The sequence below is a fragment of the Cavia porcellus genome, unplaced genomic scaffold (assembly GCF_034190915.1).
Source record: "Cavia porcellus strain 051 isolate PalLab524CR breed Dunkin Hartley unplaced genomic scaffold, mCavPor4.1 scaffold_6, whole genome shotgun sequence".
NCBI lineage: Eukaryota > Metazoa > Chordata > Mammalia > Rodentia > Caviidae > Cavia > Cavia porcellus.
The window spans coordinates 46,516,917-46,537,315 of NW_026947489.1; the positions used below are offsets into that span (position 1 = coordinate 46,516,917).

At 46.1% G+C, this 20,399-nt stretch overlaps 1 protein-coding gene across 2 annotated transcripts in view; it reads right to left on the minus strand.

Annotated features, from left to right (window-relative positions):
• Kiaa1549 (KIAA1549 ortholog) overlaps window positions 1-20,399 on the minus strand; it is a 135,613-nt gene that overhangs the window by 76,794 nt on the left and 38,420 nt on the right. For both annotated transcript variants that reach the window (XM_013158532.3, XM_063250565.1), the window contains exons 2-3: window positions 3,647-6,367; window positions 332-420 (exon numbers count right to left, since the gene is read on the minus strand). In XM_013158532.3, coding sequence (XP_013013986.2) covers window positions 332-420; window positions 3,647-6,367 — 2,810 coding nt within the window. The remainder of the gene's footprint in view (window positions 1-331; window positions 421-3,646; window positions 6,368-20,399) is intronic.

Here is a 20,399-nt window from a genome sequence, read left to right on the forward strand (position 1 = left end):
TGAGTGTACAGAAGATGCAAATGTTTCTAAAATCTAGTTTAAACTTGAAATTTAAACTCAAACCCAAGTCCTTTAACATGAATCAAGGAAAGCAAAATTGTCATGGACATTACCCCAAAAGGTTGCCCCGGGCCCAGAGCCCTTTGCTTTACCTGCGTCAACACATCCCCGCCACCCTGTCTGGAGCCAGGAAAGGCTTCCCTCACAAAAATGAGCACAGAACCAGAGCAGAGGCAGCAGTGAGCCAGGAGAGGGGTGGGACAGGGGAAACAGAAGGACCCTGCACTGTTGTCCCCCGCCGACCCACTCACCCCAGACCTCAGGGACTCACCTGCAGCTCCACGGCACGTCTGAAATGCACCTTCAGCACCTCTTTGATGGCTGTGATGATGTACTCCTGGACAGCTCTTCTGGCCAGCACTGCAAGTCCAAGCCAATCACCAATCGTATTTTAGTGTCATTCTGTGTCAAACTGTGTGAGCTCCCCAAAATCACTCTTTCAAATAAGATGCAGACAGGTCAGAGGCAAAGGACCCCACAGCCACTGACCACCCTCAGAGGAAATCGGGGCACCAAGGTAGCAGGGAAGCTTCACAAAGCACCAGCTCAGCACCCAAGGGTAACCCTCTGCCCTGAGATCACGAAGCAGCTTCTGGGAACCAGTGAGGGGACAGACAGCTTCCGGTTCCCATTTTCAGGAGTAATGAATAAATACCAGGCTGTCTCTTGGCCATGCACCTAACTGTGAAACACAAGACCTTAAAAAGTATCAGAAGTAATACTTCAAAATCTTACTATGTTACTCAACAAAACTAGCCACCTTCCTCCACAAAAGGTGGGTTTCCCCATAACTTTTCAAAGCATGCAAAGAGTCACTAATAATCGGGGAAAAAAAGACTTTTCCAAATTCTCATATTTTAGGTTTTTATGCAGGAGACAATGTTTTTCATACCGAAATCTAATTGTTTCATTTTCTTCACCTCTAAAAGTTTCATTTGAAAATCTGTACTCCCTGGGTGTGGTGGCATCCTCCTAGCCTCGAGAAGCTGAGGCAGGAGGAGCACTGTGGATTTGAAGCCAGCCTGGGCTACACAGTGAGTTAAGGGCCAGCTTGAACTACACAGTGAGACCCTGTCTCAAAAACAAAAACATCAGTACTAATGAGTGTCTCCGTTCCTCGCTAGTGGCTAGCACGCTTACCCTTCTCTATTTTTCTTCCTTTCCTCTTCCATCCACTTTCCATAATGTAGAATTAGAATACAATTAATATTATTATTCAGTTTTTCATTTCCTCCTATATTCTTCGTTCTTTAAAACTGATAGCTTCAAGTTACACTTGGTTATTTTTCCAGCAGTGACCCAGATATTAAAAAGGTGGGAGGCATCACTCCCTTAGTTACGAGACCATCAGGAACAAACCCGTAGCCCTGGCCACCTCCCGGGGCCACATCAAGGCCACCTCTGCCTGGCCTTCATTGGCTCCAAGTGCACCAGACTGTGCCACGGCTTTAAAATGAAGGAAAGGGGTGGGATGGAAAGGAAAAGATCTGATTGAAGGAAGAAAATGGAGAGGCAGGGAGCAAAAGAAAAGGTGGGGGAGGGAGGAAGGAAGAAACAAAGGGTCTCAAGAACTAGATTTGGAGAAAGTGAGGCAGAATGGAAGTCAGAAAAAGAAGGACCGTAAAGGAAAGCCAGAAGTATGCACAGCAAGTAGCCCTGTCCAGCTAAAGGTAAGGTATCCAAAGGTACCCACTCAGGACATAAAGGGCTCCCCACCCCCCGCAATCTCCACCATAACCACCACCTTCTCTAGTTAACATGAGGAAGACACAAAACCCCAGTGTTCATATAAAAGGCCACGAGTCCTTGACAGCTTTCCAACCATCACAGTGCAGGGACAAGGGCCTTCCTACAAGCCATCCCGGCTCAACAGCACCTGCAGCAGCCTTAGTGTATCACAGAACTCCACGAAGGAGACTCATCTCCATTCTCTCCCTCTGGACTTGAGCACTGATAGGTGAGCACCAAAGAGAAAGCTCCTGAGGTCCCATCTGAACAGGGGCTGGAGGTGCGCCCACACACCCTCCAGTCGAACGATTACTGTTGACAGACAAACAGCTCAGATCACCCCCCCCCCAATACAGCATGGCACCCTGGTGCCTCCACTCAGCCCTGCACAGCTGCCAAGTCTGCTGGACTGTACACTCAGAGGGATGAACAGTATCCCACAAAGCTGTTAAATGGTTAGATAGCTAATGATAAAGGGCGCCAAATGTCACTCAATGTATAGCACATAGAAATGTTAAATTTGGCTGGAGACGCAGGTCGGTGGCAGAGCACTTGCCTAGTGGGCACAAGGCCCTGCGCTTAACCCCAGCACCCCCATATACACACAAAAAATACATTTACTGTATGATGTCTCTTAGAGATACCTCTAAAGTAGAAAAATTCTAAGAGACACAAGATTACTATTCTAAGTACTATAGACTCTCAGAAGCTTTTGATAACCTCTAACAAACTCCTTATAACCAAACACTTAACAGCTATTTTGTAATGGTTTTGTTTTAAAAAGGAAGAGAAGTAGCCCACCTGTGAGGATTCTTCGCCTCTCCAAGGACTAAGCCTGCAGACTGACGGAAGGTCATCATCCCATTCCAACCTCACTTCCTAACATAATGAGTCACCCCTCCTACGACCTGGTCTAACTTCCTTCCACACTGAATGCCCACTCCATTTGGAGGACACTGTCCCTCACCTAGAGGACAACACTCTCCTCTTACTTTAACATGGACGCCAATCTCTCCTCAGGCACTCATAGGGAACTTTGCTATTGTCACAGCTACCAAGAAAACATGGCACCCATCTGCCTGCCAGGTCTACAGCTGTGTCCTGCTCTCACATTGCCCTTCGTGGCCTCCACAAGCACCTCCTGCATGCAAAGTGCACAGGAGTTCAGCACATGAACTACAAAGGGCCCTTCGAGGTGGGCAGCCAGAGCACCCAGAGGGTGACGAACAGAGGCCCGTGTCCCGCTCACTCAGGGGGAGGAAGAGACGGGCTTGTCCTCTCCCTACCCTCTCCCTGCTCATCCAGTCCACTCGCTCCCCGCTTTACTTCCCCTGCCACTGTCTCCCCATTCGTATCTATCCTCCCCACCCCAGGGAATACACAAACAGCTTCCTGTGGAGGCACCTGGGGGCCAATCATGCAGGCCACCATCACCGGACATCGCCCTGCAGAGGAGTCCTGAGAACAGGTGCATGTCATCCTCTGTGCACACACCAGTCATGAGTTCCAGAGACAAAGACCTTGCCAAAAATTCTGCCCAACTGTTACATCCCTTGTTTGTTCTTTTTGAACTACAAAGTAATATGCAACATTTTGTAGGTACTTTCAAGGTGCCAGGGACTTGGCTAAATATTTCATATGCAGTGATGCATTTAAATCTTTGCAGTAACCCAACAAAGCAGTGCCTCTGTCATCTATGTTTAATAGTTGAGGAAACGAAACCTAAGAAACCACGTGGGAGCCCCAGGAGGTGGCAGAGGGGGGGAATCGCTGTAGCCTGTTGGTCTGTTTCAGAAGTACTGAGTCAGGCACCTGAGGGATTCCCCATCCCAGAGAGGTGACAGAAGCAAGGCCTTACCAGTTGTGATCAGATAGGCATCAGGGACTGTAATGTCACACACGTATGGTGGCTTAGTGGTGACCAGCGCTGGAGTACCAACTGTCATTTCGAGGGTGGCAGTGCTCACAGGGTGGAAAGATGGCAGGGGAGGCACTGCGCTGCTCCCCAGGGGACCCTGACTTGCAGTGTGGCCACCGAGGGCTCCATCCACAGTGTCACCAGCGCTAGATGTGTTTGGCTCAGGGGAGGTATTCCACGGTGAATCTGTGGGTGCCGAGGAGGGACCCACAGCGGCTGGTTCTGTGGGCACAAGTGAGGGGCTCACTGTGGGCACAAGTGAGGGACTCACTGTGGGCACAAGTGAGGGGCTCAATTCCGAGACAAGTGAGGGTGCCGAGGACAGGTATACGTTGGTGTCCGAGGCTGTACTGGTCAAAATGACTGTGGACAAAGAGGGTAAGACAGTGTTGTGGTCACCGGTACCTCTGATGAAGTCATCAGCAGGAGTCGGAGCTAAGGACAGAGAAGACTCGGTTAGCACAAGCGTTGAATAGAAAGTGGTTGATGGTGACAGGAAAGGAGTCCCAGCACTCAAGACTTCCAGGGTGGGCTCCGAGCCAGCGGGCACCAGTGTGGTGACTGAAGATTCATGGGGAATGAATGAAAACCCCAAACTGGAGGTAGTTTCCGTGAAAGCTGAGGTAAGATGAGCTTCAGAATCCAACGAGGAAACCGTGAAGGCTTCAGCAAACTTGAGAGACTCCGAGGGGAAGCTTGAAAATGGTGACATTTCGGAGTGACCAGGTAGAAAAGCGGCTGTTTTTAAAGAAAGGTCTGAACTTGGCAAGAGCTGAGAAAACTCAAAGTTCATGGACTGGGTGGCAGGAAGCTGAGGTGATTGCCAGATGACAGAGTCAGACAACTCAAATGTCCCTGCCGAGGAGGAGAAGGGCTGGGATGTGAAGGGTGACAGGTCCCTTGGCGTCAGAGAGGAAAGAGCAAGCACTTCTGAAGATGAAGGGACCAGGCTGCTGAATTCCAGCGGGGGAACCGAGTACAAGGTGGATGCAAAACCCAAAAGACTCCCAGGTTCATGTTCAAAACTATGGGCAGGGACGTGGGCAGAGAGAAGGGAAGACTCTACTGACGGAGCCCAGCTGTCGGAGGTGGCGAGATTTTGGTCTGTGGTGGCAAGTGATGAGGGCGTTTGGTCGGCCATGACAGAGGAAGAATAGTCAGGGGAGACGCTGGCAAACACTGAGGAGAACTCAGCAGTCACCACGGACCGCATGGCCTGACCATCCATGGAAGAGGAGACGGAGGCAGGAAGGGGTGACACGTGCGCAGTCAGGTAGCTGTGGGAAAGGGATTCCCAGGTGGTGGCAATGCTGCTCACATCTACCTCAGCTGACAGACTGCTGCTTGCTTCTGAGACCCTCACAGGTCTGGAAGAAAGCAAGACAACAGGTCTAGGGGGGAAAAGCGTATTAAATTCTTGAGGATCTTCCTCAAAATCAGAGAAGTCCATGCCCACGCTGCTCCATGGAGAGGGGCTGCTCACTTGCAATGTGGCCACCAATAGGGTCTCAGGCCCATCCCCTGACCCCATGTTTCCCTCCACAAGGCTCGAGGCCGGAACAGGCCGTGGTGAGGCCACAGCACAGGACGCACACCAGGTATATGGTCTGGGGGAGGACAGTGGACTCTGGCCACCCATACAACTGGGGGCCAGAGAAGGGGGAGGGAATTCTGATGCTTCACTGACTCTGCTGGGAAGGAAGGGGAGAGAGGAAGCATCAGCTGATTGAGCAGAAAAGGAGGCAGAAGCAGGAGAGGTTGCAAACAAAGCAGAATGCACACTGCCAAAAGCCAGGGCTGTGTGAGACATGGTGACGGAGGGGGATGGTCCGGGAGAGATGGCTTCCTCTAGGGGTTGACTCGAAGCAGTGGTCACAGCTGGGTCTCCCTCTGTGGTTGTGGTCAGAGCATCACCTAGGGGCTTGGAGGCTTCCCCCAAAGGGACAGATGGCTGTGGAGTCAGGCCACCACCTGACAGTGGAGACACCAGAGACCAGGAGCTGAGCACAAGGGACTCCAGATCCTCTGTTACTGATTCCATGGCCTCTAGTGGCATCGCACTTGATGACTGGCTGTGAGTTTCTGTAGGATAAAGCACCAGGTTCCTACTAGGAGTTGGAATTATGCCCTTGGAGGTGGAAAAAGCCGACCACAAAGTGCTGAAATGACCAGGGGACTCCACATATGCCAATGGTTGTTGCACTGTGTTTTCCCAGGTCAACATCATCTCTTCCTGTTGCACAGAAACTGTAGGTAGCAATGGCGTGGGCAGAGGCTCGGGCATTTCTAAGGGCAGCCCCAGTGTGCTGGCTGTGATGTAGGGCACAGGGGAAACCAACCGTGAAGAGGTCCAGTAGGCATCTGGCAAAAAGTTATCCATGTCATCATCACCAACAGCCACCTCGTTACTTGTCACTGATCCGTAATTAGCCACAAAGATGCTATGATCCACTGTACTTGGAGTCTGGTCCCCATGGTGTAAAAAAGTCGTATCAAACATAGTGGCAGATGGAGAGGATATGACAAGGAGAGACCTGCTGGGCAGGGACCCTGGAGCAGTCTCTGTTAAGGCCACATGTGCAGCGCTGAACGCCGTGCTCATCTCTGGCAGGAACTCCTCAGAGGATAAAGACAGGTTGTGCTGTACCGCGGAGAGCTCATCTGCAAGAAAAGCAAAGCTGGGTTAGCCAGGTGCAATGAAAATCACACGGCTGATGTCTGGTTGCAGGCATAAAAATACCTTCATTCAACAAACATCCATTCACTGTAAATACCCATGGCTCATCGCTAGACGTTACTCAGCGAGTCGAAGCCAGACGTTGCCAGAGTGACTGCACTGGCTGGGAGCTACATCTGCAAATATTCACCAACTTGAGCACAGCCTTCACCCAAAAGGGTATGTTTATGTACACATTTGCATACTTTGATCTCTTACTCTCCAACAGTGCACATTTAGACCCGTAACACAAGAGAAGGCAAAAACAGGACGTTTAGGAGGTGTCTGGACTGTTCTGGCTACTCCTCACACCAGGAAAAAGAAGACAGCCCCAACCCTAAAGCCTGTGTTTTCTCTTCCAGGATTAGGGCCAGGTCCTGAGAAATGCACAGAGTGACTCTTGTCAGCACCAGTCAGTGCCCCGGTAAGGGGTCACTCGTAGGACAATGGGTGCACCTTGAGACCAGAATATTGCAAGAAATAAATCAGACACACAAATTTAAATATCACATGGCTTCTCCTACATGAGAAACCCCAAAAATAAACAAAGAGCAAAGTAAAAGACAGATCACAGGGAAGAGGAAGATAGGTCTTTTGCAAAAGAGAAGGGGACTAAAGATGGAGAGAGGAGAGAGGGAAGAGAGGAGGGATGAAAGAATTGAGATAGTTACGTACACATGCCAATCCCGTAGAAGGAATATGATCGTTACGTACTGCAAATGTGGACTGATAAAAAAAAATTTTTGAGACAGGCTCTCACTATGTAGTACAGATTGGCCTTGAACTCACTATGTAGTCCAGGCTGCCTTGAACTCCCAGAGGTACTCAGCCTCTTGAGTGTTGGGGTTATAGGCATGCACCACCACACAAGGCAAAATATTTTTAAATAAAAATTGCAACAACAACAAAAAAAAAAAACAAGAATTCAGCAGTTCCCAGCTGTTCCCAGACGGCTCCAGGCACAGAGAGGGAGTCCTCCCTCCCACTGCAGCAGGCCAGTGTCCTAGGCATCTACCTGTCCTCAGCTAGGCATGGTGGTACATGCCTATAATTCCAGCACTCAGGGAGGCTGAGGCAGGAGGACTGAAAGTCTGTGCAATTTAGTGAGAAACCTGTCTCAAAATAAGAAGTGGTAGGGGGAGAAAGGGTGGGGCAGGAGGAAGAAGGACGGGAGGGCAAGGCTGGTTAATTCCCAGTAGGGGTTAGGGGAAGAAATTTCATGCATTTAAAATAATAAAGCAGAAAACTGGGTGTGGTGATGTATGCCTATAATCCCAGCACTGGGAGGCAGGAGCATTGTTTTGAGTTTGAGACCAGCCTGGGTTACAAAGTGGGCTCACAGCCAACCTGAACTGTGTAATGAAACTCTGTCTCAAAAGGACTAAATAAGTAAATAAATACAATAAAGCAGGAACTTTAAACATTAGTAATGAGTCAGAAACTTCAAAAATTGACCAGAAATATTTCAAAGGAAAACAAAAAATTTTGAAATAAAAATATTATAATTAAAGCTCAATATACATGTAAAACAATTTAGACACAGCTAAAGTGAGACTTAGTCAACTGAGGGGTCACATCTGAAGAAATTAGAATGGGACACAGAGACATAAAACATTAAAGCGGCCACCAAGAGACATAGAAGGTAGAATGAGATAATTCATGCAATCAAACACCCATGTGATCAAAGTTTTAGGAAAAAGTAATAAAGGGAATGGAGACAATATTAGGGGAACACTGCTGCCAGGCATGGTGCGCACACCTGTCATCCCAGCACCTGAGAGGTGCAGGCAAGAGGATTGCTAGGAGTTCGAGGCCAGGCTGTACCACATAGCAAGGCCTTGTCTCCAACAGACAGACAAACAGACAAAAAACAGTGCTAAGAATTCTCTAAGGTTATTAAGAGATGAATGGTTCAATTCCAAAAGACCAAGAAATCTAAAGCAGGGCGAATTTTTTTAAACTACATCTACAAATACAATCCCACAAGAAGATGGTAAAAGCAGAGAAAGATGGAGAGTAAGCAAGCAGTAACTACTTCACACAGCTAGAAACTAGACAACAACGGAACAAAATCTCCAAGCGCGGAGGAAAAATGTCTGAACAACTATCAACAAGAAACATAAAATAATGACATTTTCAGGTAAAGGAAGAGTGATGAAACCAACTAGTCTCTCATCGAAGGAGTTCCTTAACAGAGACTTCTTTCAAGAGGAGGGGACCTGGCCCAGATGCAAGGTCCTCAAAAAAGGAACAAAAAATGAATACATGACAAACGTGGCAAACTCCACAAACACTGACAGTATAAATGAAAAATAATAGCACTGCATGCTTCAAGTTCACAGGAGGCAGATGATATAAAATTAAAACAGGACAACAGTAAGGAATCTAAGAGAGGACCAGCACAGATATCTGTTAGTCCACTGGGAGAGATAGAAACCAAGAGCTAAAAGAACATTCCAGGAGGCTGAGGCAGGAGGATCACAAGTTTGAGCCCAGTATGGGAAACCTAGCAATTTCTTGGCTCAAAATTTAAAAAAGGGCTGGGAATGTAATTCAGTGTGAAAGTCATGAGTTCAAATCTTAGGACAATAAATAAATAAATGCAAGCTAAGATAAAATTCTGTGAACAGGATTTATAAACATTAAAATTTATAAATATTTAGCCTTAGATAACATTTTTTAGCTGACTCCCTTAACAACTGAAAGTCACAAACTTAAATCAGTTATAAACTCGTTTTTTTTTTTAAATCATAGGGGGTTGCTTTGCTTTGTTTTGTCTTGGGTTTTGGTACTGAGGGTTGAGCTATGTCCTTACACTAAAGCTATATCCTCAATCCCTTTTTAATTTTTTTTTTAAATCTTGATTCGGCTCAAACCTGCAATCTTCCTGCCTCACTCTCACCAAATGTTAGGATTATAGGAATATGTCACCACACCTAACTGTAAATCATTGCTGTAAAGTATCATACTTTTTCTCTGGTATGACTTTTTTTTTTTTTTAAAATAAAAACACAGGCCATAGGTGTAACTCAGTAGTAAAGCTCTTCCTAGGATGCCCGAGGCCCTGGACTCAATTTCTACCAAAAAAGAAAAACAGAAGACACCATAAAAGAAGACTGTCTTGGTATCAATTCTAAGCATTTGCTGTCTTCCATACCCCTGGTTCTAGGATCCCTCGTCTATGTTCTTTTATGACCTGACACATTCCAAACACAGGTGAGAGAGATCACAAACCAAGTTAAAACAGCAGCTGCTCCTTTCCTCACCAGTGGTTGAGAAGTCGCACATTTAGGAAGTAATAAAAATCCTGATTCTGTCCAATGCGTGGCATACAAATTGGAAAACCATCATATTCATCTGTTTTTAAATTCTGTTCAGATACTCTGATATCATTTGTTTTGAAATACAAGCCCCGAACTAGGAGCAAGGGCCCCTTTTCAAATGAATCAGAAACACATTTTCAAGTGAAACTGAAGACTGCAAGAGGTAAAATAACAAAGGAGAGCGATGTTTAGCAGCTCCTTTATGGACCCAAAGATCGGTACAAATGAGAATCAAATCAACCTGCCCTCAAGGACAGGGAACACGGAGGACAAAGTGGTCAAAAGCACAAAAAAATCTCCCGACTGGAAAAGCACAGGGACAAAAACTTGGTACTGAGAATGGAGGGCACATCAACCAGATGCTTTTTCCTTGCTTTCCACCAAGCCCAGGGGACAGACAGCAACTCAAAGGGACGGTGGCTTCAATGCCACAGGGAATTGCTCTGTAGTTAATTCAAGAGGAGGTTAGAAGCCTCAGGTTTGTCTCTCTCTGGGCATAAAAGGCACCTGGGACTCTCGGTTCGAGCCCTGGAGATCAATTTCCAAGCTCTACACATTAGATCACAAAGGAATGAACGATTCTGTCTCTGCTGCCAGAGAGCTGCTCAGACGGTGGCACACCTCCACTTGACACGGGGACCTGGCCAACCCACAGATGCTGTCCTGCAGCACTGCAGGGGGCGCCTGGCTCCCAGCTGACCCCAGCCTGCAGCCCACCCAAGCAGCCTGCACCATTCCTTGACCCACACAGTACACGTACCACCACAACAACCTTGGTCACGAGTGAGTCCCAGCTCGGAACCACCCGCGTGCCCTCACTGCTACACCGTGCCAGGTCATAGTGCTTAGAAGTCATCAAGAAAAATGTCACGCAGGCAGCATTCTTTTAAGTCATATCCCTCCATCTCTTCCCTCCTCCTCTTCTTCAGTCATGGAATCACGGACTTGTCAAGCTAAAGGGATCCCTTCAAGACCCAAGCCGGTCCTCATGGGTGTAAATGTGCCCCAAGGCATTTAAGCTGTCTGGCTGGGCATAGGGGGACAGAGCTGGCCTTGAGAGTCGGGTTCATGTCCTCAGTATCTGAATGCTCTTCACATCGCACCATGTTTTTTCAAATAGTCCACGTTATTTAAACCAATGACAAAGAAAATAAATTGAAAGTATGCTAAATGAGTTGTATTACAATAGAATGGAAAGCTGCAAGGATTGTGTGGCCCCAGTGTCCACCTGGGGACAGCTCAAGGCTGCCGCGGAGGGTGCTGGGAAAACAGGACATCCTCCAGAGCTGGGCTTGGACAGCCCAGGAAAAGGCAGTGTCGGGGCTGGGGATTTAGCTCAGCGGCATAAGCACCTGCCTTGCAAGCAGGCAGTCGTGAGTTCGATCACTGGTACCAATAAAAACAAAAAAGACCAAAAAAAAAAAAAAAAAAAAAAAAAAAAAGAAAAGGCAGTGTCAAATGTCACTAAGCCCTTTCATTCAAATGGAACTACTATTTTTGTTTCTTTGCTAAATAAATTGTGGAGTTCTCAAAACATGGTGAGTCACCTCAACTCTCTGTGGATATTAAGGCTTCAAAGCAAGGCACCCATCCCTCTTAGAATTTTTAGGAGTTTAAAAACAAATTTAGATAATTAAACTGCTGCCCCACTTAGCAAATCTTTAGCAGCTTTCACTCTTCAACTTTTTCTTCCTCCTCCTCCTCCTCCTCCTCCTTTTCCTCCTCCTCCTCCTCTTTTCTTCTTCTTCTTCTTCTTCTTCTTCTTCTTCTTCTTCTTCTTCTTCTTCTTCTTCTTTCTTCTGCTTCTGCTTCTGCTTCTGCTTCTGCTTCTAGTTCTTAGGTTGCTTTAAGGAGGGCTTTTAGTGCTGTTACTAAACCTGCCCTTGTCTTATTTTCTTTCCTCTTTCTTTCTCCTTGGTTTATAAAATGATGTCTTCCCGTTCTTTCTTTAACCCTAAATGTACAACACAACACTATCCTCCCAGTTTGCCTTCTCCTCCAACTGGTACTAGCTTTGTTGCTGTCAAATATCAAGTAGATAAGAAATACTACTTAGAACACATCTCTGTATCTAGACATACACACAGATATATGAAGGATGATCAAAAATACAATGATTTACTTAGTTAAAATAAAACATAGCATATTTAACCCCTTACAATACTCCCCCTTGCTTCAAACACACTTGTCCCATCATTCCTGGCACTTCTGAAGCTGCTCTGCAAGTTCTCTTTCATGAGTGTCTTTAGTTGCACGGTCATGCAAAATCAATGCAAGATGTTTACCTTTTCATGGTCATTTTGACTTCAAGGAAAAAATCAGAAGCTGCATACACAGTACCAGATCTGATGAAGACAGTGGCTTAAGCACACACCACTTTTTTTTTTTTTTTTTGTCTTTTTCCTTTTTATCGGTACCAGGGATTGAACTCACGACTGCCCGTTTGCAAGGCAGGCGCTTATGCCGCTGAGCTAAATCCCCAGCCCAAGTGCACACCACATTTTTATGAGCACACATTTCCACTGGATGGTACACAACAGCAGTATTCACCAAATTTTTGATCACGCCTTATATAGGCACTCAGAAAATACTTTCGGAACCGCTTCAGAAACCAGCAAGAAAAATAAGTGTGTTTGGGGCAAAAGGGAGTACTTTAAGGGGGATTAACGGCAATGCATCATTTATCGTAATAACTTTATTTAAGCACATATCATATTTTTCTATCGCCCCCTGTATATTTCAGTTCTATAGATAATGCAAAGAAAACCTGAGTACCCAGGACCTGGCTGAAGAAATAACAGTATTACCCTTGTCTGTGATGCCCCCACTATACCCCTCTCCCATCCCTTTTCCCTTCCCACTGAGGTAACTGCTGTTTCCAATTCTGTGTTTCATAAAGCATGTTCTCAAACTTTATCAAAATGCATTTACACTTCAGATATTCTGTTGTGGCTTTTTTTATCACTCTATATTAGTTCTTAGAGTCTTTTTTTTTTTTTTTTTTTTTGCATGTAACTGTAATTCTCATCACTTCAACATGAATTCCATCATACTGGACCACAATGTGTTTATCCATCTAGCGTGGATGGACAGTTGAAATACAGCCAACTTTTATTACAAATGCATCTGACAGGAATTTTCTTACCCACGTTCTGGCGCACATATGTGCATGTGAGTATGTACACATGTATAAGTACATGTGTGTATGTACACTGCATGCCTGAGAATGGAATACGGGGTCAGAGATAAGTTCATCTGAAATTTTACTAAATAATACTAAGTAATTTTTACACTAGCAGTAGTTGAATCAATATATACTCGCACAAGCAACACATGAGAGTTTGGTTGCTACAAATCCTCAACAACGGCCAATAACCCCAGACTTCTGAGCGCTTACAGATCTGGCTGGTCTGACACTTTACATCAACACATGCATTGCCCTGGTTAGAACAGGCAGCAAGCTTTTCCTCTCCGACAGTCAGCTGTGTTGCTTTCTCCTCATATCTTACCAGTTCTACTGCCCAGTTTTCTGTGGAACAGTCCGGCATTTTCCTTTGGGTTCAAGAGAGTCTCAGTATAGTCTGGATCCTAGTAGCCTACATCGGTATAACCTCCTCTGGTTTGTGCCTTGTTGCTCAGTTCCCTTTATGGTACCTTTTGGTCTCAATTTCAGTATTGTCAAATTTATCAATATTTTATATTACTGTTGGAGATTCAGATACGTGAACTGTAAGACGGAATGTTCCCCCAAAATTGGCCTTGATGTTTCAAGCTCACAAACTATTGAAACACTTCATTTTGAAGTCTTCCTTTGTTTTTTGACTTTTACTAAGTTACAAACAACCCTAACATGTCTGATTGCCTTATTTCATGGTTGGGTCAACCAGGAGGCACAGAGTTACTGTAGAAACTACAGGCCAGGAGTATGGAGGCCTTGGACCTCTGCACCCTGGCCCATCCTGGGCTTCCTGACTGCTGGTGCCACTTTCCTGGGCCTCAGGTCTGTCACCTGCTAATAAGATTCAGGATTCCAGAAAAGTACTGCTTGCAAAATGGATGTTGAAGTTTGTTTCCAAGCAGAAGAGAAACATAACCCTTTGCATGTGCTATCGCATTTCCTCGGGATCCCCCAGTGTTTGCAGAGAACACCTCCAGCTGCATAAGCAGGAGGGCAGCAGAGGGTCCACATGATGTACCACAGGCTTCGGATCAACAGCTGTGACGTGCAGAGTGGGGCTGGACAACTGAGAAGTTCTCGTGCAAGGACAGTCTCAACGTCACCTGGCTGGGTGAGTCCAGCACAGCTGCCAGCCTAACAGAGTCCAGGTGGAGCTATCAGCTGGCCAAGCCCAAGTGACATGCAGTGTTGCCGATCCCTGCCATGGCCCTCTGATGTCACAGGATAAGATCCCTCAGAGAGAAAAGGACGCTCCTCAAGGACAAATGCCATTCCACCAGTAGTTGGCGAGGCTGGGGCTTAGGTAGGAAATCCTGACTAATGGGAAACACAGCTCTTCAGCATGGACACAACAGTCCCAACCTAGCAGCCACTAACAGGATCCCTGAGAATGGAACTGGGCATCCTCCGCTTGACCAGTGACCCTGGAGAAGCCCCTTGTGCTGTCCCAACTTCCATTTCCTCCTGCTAGAGATGAGGCCCAGGCAACAGTAAGCAACTTCACCAGAATCTAAAGACTGGTAATTCAGCAAACAATGGTGACAATCAAACTATACTAAAATAATGATACTGCAATGTGGTGGGGGTTTTTTTTCTAACAATTCCTACTATTAAAATTAAAATAGCCAGGCATGGTGGCACATGCCTGTAATCTTAGCACTTGAGGCTGAGGCAGGAGGATCACTGAGTTCAAGGTCAGCCTGGACTATATATGAAAGCCAATAAGATTAAAAAAAAAAAAAACCATAAGGTTAAAACATCAACATAGGCTTATGTTGAGATTTGAGGACTCTTTTTAAAAGCTCTTCTCATTTGAGGAGATAAGCATATTAAAATGTTGATTCAATTCAAGGTACAGCATATATATTGGAAAATGTTGTTTTGCTGCCTGGTTTTATTGTTTCCTAAACAAAATGTAATCCTCTCTCACCAACCTGGAAGGCAAGACTGTCAGCACTTTTAAGTAACCAAAACAAACTAAATACTCAATTCACTAAGAACAAAGGCAGAAAAAAAAGTTCTCTGCCAGCCATCTGTTTCTAAAATAATTTAATTCAAAACACAGTCCCACAACAACAGGGAAAAGGACACTATCAGCTTCAAGATAATCTTCCGTCTCCAGTTACACTCAGAGCTGGGTGCTCCCAGCAGGACAGGACCAAGGTGAGGACGCACCTCCCCCTCCCACCCCCCACGGCTTCACCAGTGCGTCTAAGCCCCTAGCAATGCCACCAGCAGTGGTGCCTGTCTCGCTGGGTGGGTCTGACTCCAACCAACAATAAACAGCTTAGCTCAGGCTTAATACCCTAATTCAGCTCCACATGAAGCTTTCCCTTGCTATCAAAGGAGCAGGAATCTCCAAAGAGAGGGCTCAGGAGAGTGAGAGGCCCCTGTCGGGACAACGAGAGATGTACTATTTTTGTAACAATGGCAGTTTCCATTTGATTTGAAAAAAAAAGCTAGAAAGGTGGCCCAGGCGTGTGAGGATATCAGCAGATGATGGGGAACCACTGGAGATTTTAAGAAAAGCAGCCTTTTTAGCATCATTATCCTGCAGAAAAATCTGCCTGGGCGAAAAGGGAGAACTACTTATGTTCTACCCTGTGTGCAGACGCACAGCCCAAGGGGCAGAGAGTGAGATCAGGAGGTTAAATGAACCATAAATCTTAGCACGCCATCAGGCAGGGGGGTGGCAGAGGACAGTCTACAGAGAGCTGAGGCCCAGTATGGTGGCATGTGCCTATAGGAGGTAAGAGTGGAAAGATGGTTTGAGCCCAGGAGTTCCAGCCCAGCCTGGACAACACAGTGAGACCGCACCTTTGAAATATAAAATGACTTAGAGTCAGTTTCAGCTGCCCACGGGACAACTCCAAAAAAACCTGATCCTCCTCCAAAGGCCCACTGGTGATTCACATGCACAGCCGGTCCTTCCACCACGGGCTACCCTACTCCCTGCCTTCACAGAACCCTTCCAGCTGTCCACAAGACATGGCTTTCCAGAAGATAAGAATGGAAGCAACAAGATGTTCAGACCACGGATTCACTCAGACACTTGTTCAGAACCCAGAGAGCCCCAAGCGCCCACAGACGGTCCTTCAGCAGGGCTATGACTCCTACCCACAAAAAACAGTGACAGCTGCAGCATGCAAGTCCCCAACCAGTGCAGACAAGAGTCGCTCGAGCTAAGTGATGTCTCTTGTGCACCCTGATCCCTACGGGGTACAGGACAAGAGACACTGGGCTGATCGATGCTATCACCATGCCAGCCTTCATGGTAGATGTGTGTCCCCCTCCACAGCCACCCCCATCCTGTACTCTGTACCCTTCTCTGACCCCTCCCATCTGCCCCAGGAGCTTCCAACATGCACACCCAACCCATCCATCTCTGTAGGTCTGTGGTTCATCTAAAGAAAGAACAGAAACAATCTCATTAAATCATCCCACTCTTAAATCCTTCATTGGTTCTTCCCTTGAAGGAGAGCTATACCTTGCATCATTCTGTCTCTCACATCCAGCCCAAAGCCAAACACGTCCTTTCATCCCTGAATCCAACCCTTCCCTGCAGACCACAGAAACTAAGTGCAGGGTACACAGGGCCAGCCAACCAGGGAGCCTGTGCGTGAGACTCTCCCAGGGGAGACCAGGGGACAGGTAGTAATTACACACTGAGAAGAGCTCACAGAGACAAGCAAGGCACTGCCACAGAGAGAGATGGACAAGGAAGGACAGGCAAGGACGAGGAGCCAGAAGACAGAGGGGATGCGTTGCAAGGGCCCGCACAGGAAAGCACCTAATGGATGTGGAAATAGCCAGTAAGGGGGGTCAGGCACACAATGGGTCTGATGTGGAAGACAGGGAGCTGGCATGGGGGGTAGGCATGAGATCAGTGATTCTAGCACTCAGGATAGAAATTGGGGCCAATGAAACAAGTGGGTGACCGTCTGCACCATCCAGGAAAGGAGGGGAAACACTTGTGATTTCCAAACCCTACAGAGACACATTCATTTTGGGGGTGTCCACTGCCAAGGGCAGAAGCCACCTTTAGCGATCATACTTCTCTGCTCTGAACGCTCTCGTCTGTCCCAGAACGCCTAGGCTAAATAAAACCTAAAGTCTCCCCAGGTACTGCATTAAGAGCAGGGGCCTAAAGTCTCCCCAGGTACTGCATTAAGAGCAGGAGCCTTCAGAAGGTGTGAGGTGAAGACAGAAGAGACCATACAGATCCCAGTTCCCACTAGGTGACCACAGAGAGCTGGGTCACCCATGCTGCCACTCGAGGACACGCAGAAGAGCCCCCGCTGGGGAATGAGCCCTCGGAGGGTCTCAACCCTGCACACCCCAGCTCCATTCTGGCGAGCAAAACATTCCTATGGTCTGTAAATGACCTACTCAAAGGTATTTTGATTTAGCAGCCCAAACAGCCTACAGCACCCACAGAATCAGGTGCTGTTTGCATAGACTTCTCTGATTCGATTCAGTTGAGCACACAAATTATTCTCATCATTACAGAATTTATTTCTGTTCACTGACAATCTTCCCCGGGCCCCCTCTTCCGCCTGCTTATTGGTATGAAAAGCCTACTGATTAGCAATTATCCAAACATTAACTCTCTCAGCAGCTACAATTACGACTGCTCTTGGTTTTTCTGAGGGCTCCTTGGGACTCCAAATTGAGGACTTGCATGCAGTTCATGTAAATACTCATTTGCCAAGAAACCAACCACACCAAGTGCATTAGTAAGCTGAAAACCAAAAGGAGTGCAGGGTCCCTATGTGTTTTAGTATTTACAGGAAGGTGTTTTAATGCTGCCAATAAGCACATTGTGCTGTTTTTACCATTTTATTATGAAATGTTCAGATACATGCAAAAGCTGAAAGACTGGAACTATTACCCAGCTTCAATACCATCGACTTTTTTTAAAACAAAAGTAAAACAAATCCCTCCAACAAATCACTCCAGTAAATACTTCTTCTGTACCTCTGAAAATGACTTTAGAAAATAATAACCAGAAGATAATGATCATACCCAACAAAATTAAAAATAATTTCTAAATATCATCTGATTATTCACTTCCTCCTTAGTTTCCCTTTAGGGTCTCAAAATGCTTTCGTACAGTTATTTTTTTCAAATCAGGCTCCAAACAAAGAACACACTGCTTTGGTTCATCTGTCTCTTAAGTCCCTTGCATTTTATACATTTCCCTCTCTGCTCTTTTTCTTAAGCTTTCCCTATTTGCTTATTACAGAAAACAGGTCATTTGCCCCAGTAGACAGCCCATATTCTATATTTGGTGGCTACAGTTTCATGATGTCATTTACCATGTTCTTCTAACCCCCAATTTTCCTAGAAGCATCAAGCCAGGAGTGGTTGCACATGCCTGTCATCCCAGCATGTGGAAGGCTCAGACAGCAGTATCACTGAGACAGGAGGATTTCCGTGAGGTCAAGGCCAGCCTGGGGTACATGGTAAGTTTAATGCCAGCCTGTCCTGCACAGAGAAACCCTGCCTGTTTCAAAATGAAAGAGAGACAGAGAGACTTACTCAGACTCAGGATCAACACTTTGGCAAGAACACTTTTCAGGTCTTTCAACTTGCTACTGCATTGCTCACAGAAGGTGCCTCATTTCTAGCTTTGCTACTTTGAGTGACTATAAACTGTTAAGGGATTTAGGTGGTGACAGCTGCCCGAATCCTTAGAAGGCTGCTGCCAACCTTTCACCTACTACTGAAGAGGCCCTGTGAGCACCGCTGACGCTGGCATTTCCCTGGGGAGGTTGAGGTTCTGTAACTGTGTTAATGAAAGATACTCCAACATGCAAACGTATAATTATAGAAAAAATGGTAATTATTTGGTGTCTGAAAGAATAACATGTTTGCATGTGTTTTAGAACATTTTCTACATTGCCTGATTAGGAATTCAATACAAAGTTGCTGATGTCTGTATTCTTCAGAAAAAGATTATAGATAAATCACTGTTTCTGTAAATACATTAAAGCTGTCTGTTTGTCTCTGTCCCTATCTCTGTATGTCTCTGTTTCTCTCTCACCCTCTCTATTCCTAAAAGACATCCAGTGAAGTAGAAAGCAGATCTTTGCAACTATGATACTTTTGAAGGAGGGGAGGAAAAAGAAATGTTAGATATTTCCAAAGTGGTACCTTTTTTTTAATGGAAAGTAAGTAGGCATTTCACAGAAGCCCATTGTGGAAAAGGGTATGGTCATCTCAACAGTTAAACATAAAATTATCACACAACCCAACAACAGTATTCCCAGGTATGGATCCCAAAACACGGGAACAAGAGTTCAAAGAAACACCTGTCTGGGAATGTTCACAGCAACACTACTCACAGTAGCTATCAGAGAGAACCAATTCAAACACTCAGGAACTCAGGCACAAACAAAGTGTGAGACATCTGTACAACACAGTAGGACTCAACCCTAACAAGGAATGGAAGATTGATACCTGCTTCACCAGAGCAACTGGAGAGCATTATGCTAAGTAAAAGTACCCAGATCCACAGATTCACTCGTGCACAAACACATGCACCCATGTCCACAAACTCTATTGCATGAGTTTATATGAAATAGCTAGAGAAGAGACCACGGAGACAGAAAGCTGATTAGTGACTGCCAGGCAGGGGGAGGGGGATGGGAGATCTAGATGGTGCTGACCGGTGCACAATATTTGAATGAAACTCACAGCACTGATCTGTACACTTTAACATGATTAAAATGGATAAATTTCATTTTGTATTTTACCAAAAAAATTAAAGGCAGCCAACTGAGGGGCTCAGATATAAAATGGAACAAAGCAAATATCCTTATCCTACTTAAGTTGGATGAGCTGTTGTTTCTCTAAAGCTGACCTCCCAGGCCTCTCTCGCCCAGACTCTTTGAGGACAGTCAGGAAGGTGGATTGCAACCCCTACCCCAGGTGTCGGCGACAGTGACATTCAAGACACACACGCCTGTCTTTGCAGTCCCTCCTTCAGCTTCCGGAAAGGCCAGTACTGATCCCCTCCTCATTAATGCCCCCGCCATGCAGGCTGACAGCTGCTATCCGAGCAGCAGCTCTGAGCTGCTGGCAGCTGCTCTGGCTGCTCCCTATGCTCCGTGCAAACTGAGCCCTCCACCCGGCAGGAGCTGACCTGGACTCCCTAACTGCTTTGCAGCTATCACTTCCGGTGCACAGAGGTCACGGCTTGCTTTGGAGATGAAACAGCCTCTTTGACTTTCTTTGTAATCCACCCACCAATTTTATGTAATTACAGCCGGAAGTCAATCATGCCATGTTGCCCAAAGACTATGACTGCATTCCAGTGACCCTTGCTTTGAAACAGTTTGCTAGCAGGTTTTTGTCCATAGTAAAATGAGCTTTTAGCATTTTTCAAGAATACAATACTTTGACATTAACCATAGTGACTGACCATTTTTTAAATATTATAAAAGGTGGATTTTTTTTTTCTTATCATGTGGC